The 12,440-nt window shown below is 43.2% G+C and overlaps 1 protein-coding gene across 1 annotated transcript in view; it reads left to right on the forward strand.

Annotated features, from left to right (window-relative positions):
* The first annotated feature begins 1,216 nt into the window (after window positions 1–1,216).
* The window catches only part of LOC138784120 (matrilin-2-like), a 28,395-nt gene continuing 17,171 nt past the window's right edge, over window positions 1,217–12,440 (forward strand). The window contains exons 1-5 of the mRNA XM_069959636.1: window positions 1,217–1,241; window positions 2,237–2,359; window positions 3,316–3,438; window positions 6,168–6,290; window positions 7,187–7,309. Of these exons, the coding sequence (XP_069815737.1) occupies window positions 1,217–1,241; window positions 2,237–2,359; window positions 3,316–3,438; window positions 6,168–6,290; window positions 7,187–7,309 (517 nt within the window). The remainder of the gene's footprint in view (window positions 1,242–2,236; window positions 2,360–3,315; window positions 3,439–6,167; window positions 6,291–7,186; window positions 7,310–12,440) is intronic.

Here is a 12,440-nt window from a genome sequence, read left to right on the forward strand (position 1 = left end):
CAAATATTTGCCATTAAATGGCGGCCATGCACTCAATTTCAACATTGTGTGAACAGATCCTTTCTGTGTTTTCAATTCACTCCTGGTTTTGGTTGCAACATGAGGACCACAATACTGACTGAAATATACGTAGTGTGAACCTGGTGAATACTTTCCTCCAGCCCCTGTAGGGTTAAATGCTCATTATACCCCTAGATTAATTCTTTAAGGTGTGGAGTTTCCAAAATGGGGTCACTTATGGGGGTTTCCAGTATACAAGCCTCCTAAATTAACTTAAAAAAGTCCCTAAAAAAATCAGTTTTGAAAACTTTCACGAAAATGTGGTAATTTGCTGATATCAGAATCGCTAGCATACGTTAAAGCATCACTGAGCTATAAGCGCATAAAGTGAGACAGGTCAGATTTAGAAAAATGAGCCTGGTCATTAAGGTGCAAATAGGCTTGGTCTTGAAGGGGTTAATGGTTAATAGAAAAGTTTGTCCCCATAGAGAATAATGAAACACTGGCCGCTTAGGCAAGTTCAGTGGTTCATTCATTGCAGGGTGATCCCATTCTTAGGATGGATGGGGTCCCAGCAGTTGGATATTCAGTGATCGACGTGCTGAGATGAAAGTATCCCTTTAAGATAGTGGGCCTGCATGTGTTTTGTATAGATGGACACTTGGCTGATGCTGCTTATAATTCTTACAACCAGCAAGGGTCAGATCCAAGTAATAAAGAATATCAAAATTCTATTGTTTTACTTGGGGTTCAAGAGATCTTAGAATATTAGGTCAAATGTAGGCAGTGTTAGATCAAATGATAGAAATACCATTAGTCTTACTATACAGTGCATCAATTCGACTCCTGGTGAGGGCCTGACCCCATAACTCTTATAGTCTTTCATTGCAATTGGTTTACATAAAATTTCCAATAGTCTACAGTACTTTATAGGTAGTGACCCTTTACAACATAAGCCTGTCTGCCAGGCATACAGCATTTATGTAGTAAGGATTACGGGAAACATCAGCGGGTGCATTTTTATAAGATATGGTCCTGATCTTCCATTGTACGGAATTATCATTGTTCCCCCATTATTTCTTTGTCAGGTGTCAGCAATAATATAACTAGGTGAAATCAGGGACTCTGGTCCACCGGCTCCTCTAGAGTTACATGGTAATGATGGGCGGACCCCACCACAGCCATGTATGATGTCTAATACACGTAACTCGCCTTGATGGAGCCGCTGATTAATACGGCAGGTTAATTGTCCCAGAAGTGACCTCAGCATCCAGGTCCCATAGAGAGTTGAGCCTTGGTTCTGCTCTTGTGGAAAATCATATGATGAGTTATGTTGTTCCACATGGAATTTCAACAAAGGAAAACGGCATGGAAAAAAAGTCGTCATTCTATGTATAGTGAGGTTATGCAAACCATGGGTGGAAACGTTCCAATATATATATGTATCCGCAGTGGTGTAGTAACAGTGGGGCAGAGGTTGTCGTTGCTTCTCAGCGCTGTCTCCTGGGTGGATAGTAAGAGGTGTGATGGTGTTTTATAGTGAGTGTAGCTGAAGGCTCATGGGTCCTGGAGCAGAAGTTCAGCTTGGGCTTTTATATATATATATATATATATATATATATATATATATATATACATTTATTGAAAACAGAACAATTACTGTACAACTATGAATACAGCTATGACGGCCCGATCAATATTGTAAACCATTGCTGATCTGCTAGATCGGCGCTGATTTACTGGACCGATAATCATTTAGCAGAGGCTGCACAGACATCGTTAGCAATGTCCATGCTGCCTTTGCCCAATCGGTCGATTGAGATGATTATCGCTATTATAGGGCCCTTAGGGCCATATTACACCAAACAATTATTGGCCATACTTTGCCAATTACCAGCCGTTCCGGACAATAATTGTTTGGTGTAATAGGTCATGTTAAGAGGCAACGATCAGCTGACATGCAAAATGTCGGCTGATCGTCGTTTTTAAACATGACCGATCAAAACAATGACAATCTCCTCCCACGGACCCCCACTATTACACGCACAGACAGCGAGTGGGGAACAAAAAGGAAACGAGCTCTAACCTGAAAAGTCGGTGCTCGCTTCCTCCTCAATATCGGTCAAAAACGAATAATTCTCTTGTGTCCAATACCAACTAATAATTTATACAATACAAAATAATACATTGCACAACTATATTATAACGTGTCCTTTTCATCTGTATTTCTTATTAGAAGTGGATCATTGCTCGGAGTCTAACCACGGCTGCCAGCATATCTGCACAAACACAGAAGACTCATATAAGTGCCAGTGCCGTGAAGGGTTTGTATTGACGGATGATCAGAAGACTTGTAGAGGTAAGAAGATCTCCTATTATACCCTGAGCATAGTTTTATGATACTGTTATAGTGTTGTCGCCATGAGCAAAGAATGGGGTGAGACAATGATAACATAATTATTCTGTTTAAGCATCACAGTGGCAACATATGAACACATGAAGTTTAGACCATGCTGAACAGTCATCTATATAGGGATTATTAGACAAATGTTCGGCCAATAGCTATTTAGTATGTATGGCCACCTTTGCTCATCCACTCACTTACTGCAACCTCATCTAGTGCCTAACACTACAAACCAACCAGCTGGCTGAACTTCTATGGGTCCATATGGTAAAACTTTATGACTTTGCCGTCATATGGAGCAGAGTTGTTTTTATTCTTGCATTCAATATGTTTTGGTCAAAAAGTTGTGTTTTAGTTTTTTGTTTTTTTTTTTAACATATTTTATTGAAATTTTCCAAAGCTGTACAGACGTTTTCATACAAAGAGTTCATAGAATAAAAGTATGAGATAACAGCCCAATAATAAGCATCTCCAAGTAATCATGATTGTTTACAAAAAAAAAAACACTAAGGGGATTTATCGGCGTTGTCGCACACGGGTCTTAACTTATGCCCCATCCCCCTTTTCCCAGCCGGATTCACCAAAAGGCACACGCCCCTGTGCCCGTGCGTGTTATGGGTGCAGACTGTGCAGTGCGTACAGGCTCATGAAAATCCCCATAACTGGCCCAGGGAGACCATATGGCTAGAAACTTGTCTTGTGGTTTTTTTTTGCCATGTTCACCTGGATGCCATATTCTCCTTTACAAGCACAGCTTCTACCTCCTCTAATTCTCACCCAACAATGATGCAACGTTTCGGCAAGGAAGACGAAGGCATTACGTTACTGCTGAAACGTTCCACATTTGGTGAGAAAACTTGGCTGCTGACTTGATCAATCTAATACCCAGCAATTGCATCTTATCGTTTCAGCTATCGACCACTGCGCTGTGAATGAGCACGGCTGTGAGCACTTGTGTGTTAATGCAGAAGGCTCCTACGAGTGTCAGTGCTTCGAAGGATATTTTCTTCGGGATGATAAGAAGTCCTGTCAGAGTAAGAGCCTCTTATTCCGTTCTAGACAAACCGCAGTCCAGATGCCAATAATAATTGCAGTGTTTGCTCTATGTTAAGTCTTTACGTGCACAGACCCTTTGGAGCAGCTCAGATGTTGACATCATCAGTTGTAGCCTCTTGGCAGAGAGCATCAGAGGTTAAAACACTACCACAAAAATTCACGGCAAGTTTTGGAGTAATCCTAGAAGGTCATACGTTACCTCGTCTGGGTTCTTGCTGGTGGTTAGTAGAGAATTCTTGAAATATGACTGTAATGGTTACCAAGGGGGAACGTACCAAAGAGACAGACCACACGGCTGCTATGGGACCCCTGGAGAGAGTGGATCTAGTGTTACTTGATCTCTTTTGCTACAGGTTGTAAGGACTTGTACAGGCAGTCCGGTGGGCCTCCAGCTTTAGAACCTGCACAAACACTGACCGACATGTCGTTTCTCATTGGTTCTTCATTGGTGGGCCCCAGATACCCCAGTCCAACACTTTTTACAGAACACTACCTCTCCTAAGGAACTACATTGTTAGTAAAAAAAAAAAAAGGGAAGGGATATTGTCCTGAGTGTCAGATACGGACGAAGGAAGAAGAACCAGACCTTTCTGGTTGGCAAAAGTTGACACCGTAGTGGGATATCTGTTTTGATCTCGGATATTGGTCCCCATCTTTTCTCTAAGTTAATATTTCTTGATTTATAAATGGTACTTGTGGTACTACTCCTGGTCCTGACTCTAGGTTATTCCTGTCTTGACACTTAGACACTATGGGGGACATTTATCAATGTGCGCCCCTAGAGTACGCCATAGAAAAGGGGCAGTTTCACCCCTTTTCCATGGCATACACCAGCTATATCCCCCAACTTGGCTGATGAATGGGTAGGGGTGTGTGGCAAGACGGGGAGGAGGAGTAGCCTTCCCCTGCACCAAATTTTCGTGTGCTCCCGAGCAGGTGTAGATTTGTCTAGGAATACCTGCGCCATAAGCGGGATCGGCTGGCATGAGCCTCTTAGTAAATCAGTCCGGGAAAAGGGGACGGGGCTTTAATTAATGCCCCCCTATGACTGTACCTGTAATGTTACTCCTGACCTCTAGTGTGTTCCTGACTATACTCTGGTCTCAACCTTTGGCCTGGCATCATGGAGGCGCAGAATGCAGGCCTCCTCCCTCCCATGGGCACATTCTCTCTGCTCTCCTGGTAATAACCTTTGACTCCTGACCAGTGCCACTGCTGCCAATCTGTAACTATTTCCTAGTGGTAACCGCTTACACTCTGTACCCCACTCTCCAGATTGCGGCTTACAGAGTCTACATTTTGTAAGTGACCATAGGACAGATTTCAAGGTCCATTACATCTTCTTTCTGGTTTTATGTGCAACTTAATATGCAGAACTTTGAACGCCTATTCATTAGCATGTTTTTTTTTCCTTCCATATTTCTGCTAAGTTCAACATCAATGGTATCTAACAGTAAGCATTATAATGAGGAGACTTCAGTGCAGACTGTGTCATTTTGATGTGTATAAAGCCCATTAAAATTATACTAGAAGCTAAGTAATGTGGTGGAACAAAGAGACGCGGAAGGAAAATCGTCATATATCGGTCAACGCTTTATGTGCTTTGTAACAAACAGATTAGTACAGAACCCCCAGTAAGCCTGGATACTTCTCTATAGAGTTTTCAGCAATGTAGAATTGTATCCTATTTAAAGGGACTCTGCATATCCTGCATGATTTATGCACAGGGGTCAACTTCCAGTTAAAGGGATACTATGCAGAATATTTTTTTTCTAAATTAACTGGTGTCAGAAAGTCATACAGATTTATAAATGACTTCAGGAAGTGGTGTATTCTTTCCTGTCTGACACAGTGCTCTCTGCTGCCACCTCTGTCCCTGACAGGAACTGTCCAGAGTAGCAAATCCCAATAGAAAACCTCTCCTGCTCTGGACAGTTCCTGGCATGGACAGAGGTGGCAGCAGAGAGCACTGTGTCAGACTGGAAAGGAAAGATTTTGCTGTATGGTAATGATGTAGTCCGCTGCATCTGCGTCATCTGCAAAGTAAAAAGACAACTCTGTAATGCTGAATGTACAGACACGGTATGGCAAGGCTTCACTGGACTGGCCTCTTACTATGTTAATAGGTTGCCTCCTAGCCAGGGAATGGAAATATCTGATACCTGTGAGAAGTAGAAGAGCAATGGTAATAGATGCTTTCTTGGTGCACATGTAGAAGCAAACATAACTGAATGTCCCTAGCCTTTCACCTTGCAGTTATATCTCCAGTCTAAGAATGTCGGCTACCATTCTCATAGAGATAAGTGATTGGGGGGGGGGTGTTAGATTCTTGTGTTTCACCACAGACCACACAATAGAAGTACAGATAGGAAGGAATCATCAGCACACCACAACTGAATCCAGATGTGTGCTAGATCAAAGACTGTACCGCAATAATGAAGACTAAATTTGTGGCGTTACGAACAGGTTATGCCTGTCTTTAGGCTTACTCAACTGGTAGAATAAATTAACTCTCAAGTATGGCGTCCTCTCTATAAATACCTGCTATTTCCTCCATTTGCACAACTTTATGGCTAAAAGTGTATGATAATTTGTTATAGTCCTCCAGGAAACTGGGCTTTCTATATGAACCACCACATTAGACCCAGTCGTGACTTTCCTGTATATTGATACCTGTTTTGGTAACTACATATCCTTCTATTCACAGGTAAAGATTTCTGCAAAACCAGTGAGCACGGATGTGAGCATCTCTGTGTAAATAATGAGAATTCATATATCTGCAAATGTTTTGAAGGCTACATCTTGGCGGATGATGGAAAAAAATGTAAAAGTGAGTAATACTCAAAAGTAGGTTAAGAATTAAGGTTTTCAACAGGATTCATGTATGCCATGTGTCCATTGTTTCCTGGACTCCCTGCATCCAACTTCTTTAGCCACTGGTAATCAAATGCTGAACGATCTGACTCGAGCATGCTCCAGTTGTGTTCATCTCTAGAATGGATGCTTTCTTGGTGCACATGTAGAAGCAAATATAACTGCATGTCCATAGTCTAGCCTTTCTCCCTGCAGTTGTATCTCCAGTCTAGAATTGTCAGACAGAACTCTCATAGAGATAAGTGATTGGAGCCAGATTCTTGTGGTTCACCACAGACCACACAATAGAAGTACAGATAGAAGACAATCATCGGTACACCATAAATGTGCTTTTAAGCTATCCGTGTGCTGGATCAAAGACTGCGCCACAATAATGATGAATGAATATGTGGCGTTACGAGCAGGTTGTGCCCTTCATCAGGCTCAAAAATTATTAGACACAACTGTACAACTGGTGGAATACATGCGCCATTGAACCCACAAGGGCTGACTCCTCTCTATGAATATCTGCTACTTCCTTGATTTGCATAACTTAACAGCATGTCCTTCATTGGTAAAGGAATACTCTGGCGGAATCTTTGAAGTAACCTGACAGTAAGGGGAAACTTCACATGAAATGCCACTCTTAGTTGAAATTCTGCCCTGCGTCTGCTTTGCTGGATTTACTGAGAATGATGTATGCTCAGGTGTTCAATTCCCACACAGCGCCCCCACAGGGGAAATGAAGTATTGCATAGTGCACAAATAAATCATAACTCCAGTATTTTAACACATGATTTTCTAAACCAAATCACCACATTAGACCCAATCCTGCTGCCTTTTTTTGGTAACTACATATCCTTCTATTCACAGGTAAAGACTCCTGCAAAACCAGTGAGCACGGATGTGAGCATCTCTGTGTAAATAATGAGGATTCATATATCTGCAAATGCTTTGAAGGATACATATTGGCGGATGATGGCAAAAAATGTAAAAGTGAGTATTACTCAAAAGGAGGGGATATATATATATATATATATATATATATATATATAAATCTTCAAAGAACTTGTCACCTCTGTTTTAATACTTATATTCTCTGTGATGTAACAATTCTGGAGCATTCTACATTGTGCCTTTCTGCTGTTCTCCTTTCAGAATATTACTACCTTATTATAAATTTACAACAGGGTGTTACATTCTGGAACTGCCAGCGCTGATTGGACAGTGTCAGTGTGTGTAAGGACACGCCCCTAACTGGCAACACCCAGTTGTCAAAGTATTCATATATGTACAGGAGAAATAGGAGGAGGATTAGCACAATGAAGAGTTTCAATCAGCAGAGGAAAAGAGGCTTTCTATGAACATGATATAAATAAAAATTTTCAAATGTAAATGTATGTGTTTTGTAAGGTTTGGTCCCCATATATAATAAAGATTAATGGGTTTATCCAGGCTTAGAAAAACATGGCTGCTTTCTTCAGAAACAGCACCGCTCTTGTCCTCAGTTTGGGTGTGGGTTGTGCAGATCAGTTCTATGAAGTGAATAGAGCTGAAATGTAATACCACACACAACCTGACAACAGGGGTGGCGCTGTTTTTGCAAAAAGGTAGTTATGCTTTTACTAATCCTGGATAAGCCCTTTAAGTGTATATACATGACTATATAAGAATGGAAACTAATGTGTAGGATAGAAAAAGACACGGTAGGGGTTATGTTGGGTGACAAACCAGTAAGTTAATATTCATTAGTTTTGTGCTTTTTAGGCTGCAGCCTCATTGTGTGTCATTAGCGTCTCATATAAAACAGAAGGAGTTAAGGCAGGAAAACTGATTAACCACAAATTGCACAATAGGATTTGTCTGTACAAGTAAATCTGCCGCACAAACAATACGAATCAGACGGGAACAGTTGGTGAGAAATTTCAGGATGCATATCTGTTTTTGTGTCCGGCTTAAATCTCCGCAGCTCCCAGGATTCTATATGATTAGATAAAACTAGGCCTGCAGTACAAACCTATGGGGATGGAGATTACAGAGAGGTCGGCCCATAGCCGCTACTGAATAAATAGCGAGACAGATTTGTCGTACGTGGTTTGTCTATGGGTATTAAATGCACTGTAATATAAGCTTCTATAGTAAAGACGGATTGCATTATCAGACCTACTGACCTAGTATCCTAGTAACCTGACCATTTCATTATATAGAAGAACCCACAGCAGAGGTTGAAGATGCTTGAAAGGTTTGTTTCACATTATAATATATATGAGCAGGACGGCGTGTTTCTCAACTGCTTGTATCTCTATCTGTAATCTGAGGTTATTGGGGGAAAGATTAGAAGCAACGTGAGAAAATATTACATTACTGAAAGAGTAGTAGATGCTTGGAACAAACTAACAGCAGATGTGGTAGGTAAATCTACAGTAACTAAATATAAACCTGCCTGGGATAAATATATATCGTACCCAGGGGCTGGCTGGAAAATTTTAGCCCGGGGGGCACGTACACAGCACTGGCCCATGAGTAGCAGGCTGGCAGCCCATCCTTAAAGGACCACTCTGGCCTCTTACCTCTTACCTATAACATCTTCGGTCCTTCCAGTCATTTGTGACCAAATATCCTACTGTGCCCTGTGAAAGGGTCAGAACTCACTTTCCTGTATAAGTCTATGGGCGGCTCAGTGATGACACAGAACGGTCCCATAGACAGATGCTAGGAAAGCTGGGTGACCTCTATCATACTGAGTACAAGATGCTGGAAAGCTGGGTGACCTCCATCATACTGAGTATAAGATAGCTGGGAAAGCTGGGTGAACTCCATGATACTAAGTATAAGATGCTGTGAAAGCTGGGTGACCTCCATTATACTGAGTATAGGATGGTGGGAAGGCTGGGTGACCTCTATCATACTGAGTATAAGATGCCTGGAAAGCTGGGTGACCTCCATCATACTGATTATAAGATGCTGGGAAAGCTGGGTGACCTCCATGATACTAAGTATAAGATGCTGTGAAAGCTGGGTGACCTCCATTATACTGAGTAATAGGATAGTGGGAAAGCTGGGTGACCCCCGTCATACTGAGTATAAGATGGTGGGAAAGCTGGGTAACCTCCATCATACTGACTACAAGATACTGGGAAAGCTGTGTGACCTCCATCATATTTAGTATAAGATGCTGGGAAAGCTGGGTGACCTCCATCCTACTGAGTATAAGATGGTGGAAAAGCTGGTGACCCCCCATAATACTGTGTACAAGATGCTGGAAAGCTGGGTGACCTCCATCATACTAAGTATAAGATGGTGGAAAAGCTGGTGACCCACATAAAACTGTGTACAAGATGCTGGAAGGCTGGGTGACCTCCATCATACTGAGTATAAGATGGTGGGAAAGCTTGGGTGACCTCCATCATACTGAGTATAAGATGGTGGGAAAGCTGGGTGACCTCCATCATACTGGAGTATAAGATGGTGGGAAAGCTGGGTTGACCTCCATTATACTGAGGATAAGATGGTGGGAAAGCTGGGTGACCTCCATTATACTGACTACAAATACAAGATGCTGGGAAAGCTGCCTGACCCTCATTATACTGACTACTACGCAAGATGCTGGGAAAGCTGGGGTTACTGTATTTTTACAATAGTTTATATCACTCGATGTACTTCTGTATATATGTCCTCCTCTATGTACTCCTGTGTAGGTCTCCTCTTGTATATATGTATCATCTATATACTTCTGTATATACGTCTCCTCTATGTACTGCTGTATATATGTATCCTCTATGTCCTCCTGTATATATGCCTCCTCTATGTCCTCCTGTATATATATATGTATACTCTATGTACTGCTGTATATATGCCTCCCCCTGTATATATGTATCCTCTATGTACTGCTGTATACATGTATCCTCTATTTACTGCTGTATATATGTATCCACTATGTACTCCTGTATATATGTATCCTCTATGCCTCCTGTATATATGTATCCTCTATGTAGCAGGGACACATGCAGGCGAGGGCCATTTCCGGGATAAGCGAGGGGGGGGGGGTAGCGGGACACATGGTGCCTCCATCTAGGTAGAGTGTAGTAGTGGAGGTATAGTGGATAATGGGTGTAGTAGTACAGGTAAAGATGAGGGGTGAGGTAGTACAGGTATAGATATGGGGGGTATTAGTAATACTGATGAGGGGTGAGGTAGTACAGGTATAGATGTGGGCTGTAGTAGTACAGGTAAAGATGAGGGGTGTAGTAGGAATAAAGGTATAGATGAGAGGTGACAGGGGCATACTGGGGGAAACTGGGGCAGCTGGGGGATGACTGGGAGAGCTGGGGGTGTAACGGGGCAAACTGGGGAGTGAGTGGGGCAGCTGGGGGTGACTGAGGGGGACTGGGGCAAACTGGGGTTGACTTAAGCGGGGACTGGGGCAGTTGGAGTTGACTGAATGAGGACTAGGGCAGACTGGGGGTGACTGAAGGGGGACTGGGGCAGACTTGGGCGACTGAGGGGGGACTGGGCAGACTGTGGATGACTGAGAGGGACTGGGGCAGACTGGGGTGACTGAGGGGGACTGGGCAGACTGTGGATGACTGAGGGGGACTGGGGGTGACTCTAGGGGGACTGGGGCAGCTGGGGGTGACAGAGGGGGGACTGAGGCAGACTGGGGGTGACTCTAGAGGGATTGGGCAGCTGGGGGTGGATTGGGGCAGGAGTGCACATATCCCTCCTCCTCTCACCCCGGCACACAGGTTTCCCCTACCGGCCACACGTGCAGGTCCCCGGTCTCTGAAGCAGGCCACAGGGACTGTAGAGGTGATAGCGTCACTGCCATTACTGGAGCTGTACAGCGGGATCGGGGGATGCAGATCCCGCTGTTCAGCTCCCAGGACCCGAAGCAACGTTATCACCACTACAGTCCTGCAGCCTCCTCCAGAGACCGGGGACCTGCCACGTGTGGCCGGGAGGGGAGCAGGACGTGATATGTATATCTGGGGTAGGTCAGTCGCGGCTCTGTTAGGCGGACTGCCGACCGCCCTGCACCTCACCTCCGGCCCGACACTCCACGCACCGCCGCCCGCCATGCACCTCACCTCCGCGCCGACTGCTTGACCTGCACCTCTTGCCCGGCCGCCAACCCGTCACTCTAACGCTGCTCCACCTGCAATGATTTTTTGTGAAAATTGAATTTACGGTTTTAATCGAAATTGATTCTAACCTTCTGGGCAAATTAATTGATTAATCGCCCAGGCCCTAACTCCTCTGTATGTATGTATCCTCTATGCACCCCTGTATATATGTCTCCTCCTGTATATATGTATCCTCTGTATGTCTCCTCCTGTATATATGTCTCCTCCTGTATGTATGTATCCTCTATGTACCCCTGTATATGTCTCCTCCTGTATATATGTATCCTCTGTATGTCTCCTCCTGTATGTATGTATCCTCTATGTACCCCTGTATATATGTCTCCTCCTGTATATATGTATCCTCTGTATGTCTCCTCCTGTATATATGTCTCCTCCTGTATATATGTATCCTCTGTATGTCTCCTCCTGTATGTATGTATCCTCTATGTACCCCTGTATATATGTCTCCTCCTGTATATATGTATCCTCTGTATGTCTCCTCCTGTATATAAGTCTCCTCCTGTATATATGTATCCTCTATGTACCCCTGTATATATGTCTCCTCCTGTATATATGTATCCTCTGTATGTCTCCTCCTGTATATATGTATCCTCTATGTACCCCTGTATATATGTCTCCTCCTGTATATATGTATCCTCTGTATGTCTCCTCCTGTATATATGTATCCTCTATGTACCCCTCTGTATGTCTCCTCCTGTATATATGTATCCTCTATGTACCCCTCTGTATGTCTCCTCCTGTATATACATATCCTATATGTACCCCTGTATATATGTCTCCTCCTGTATATATGTATCCTCTGTATGTCTCCTCCTGTATATATGTCTCCTCCTGTATATATGTATCCTCTATGTACCCCTGTATATATGTCTCCTCCTGTATATATGTATCCTCTGTATGTCTCCTCCTGTATATATGTATCCTCTATGTACCCCTGTATATATGTCTCCTCCTGTATATATGTATCCTCTGTATGTCTCCTC

Source organism: Dendropsophus ebraccatus, chromosome 2 (genome assembly GCF_027789765.1).
Source record: "Dendropsophus ebraccatus isolate aDenEbr1 chromosome 2, aDenEbr1.pat, whole genome shotgun sequence".
Taxonomy (NCBI): domain Eukaryota; kingdom Metazoa; phylum Chordata; class Amphibia; order Anura; family Hylidae; genus Dendropsophus; species Dendropsophus ebraccatus.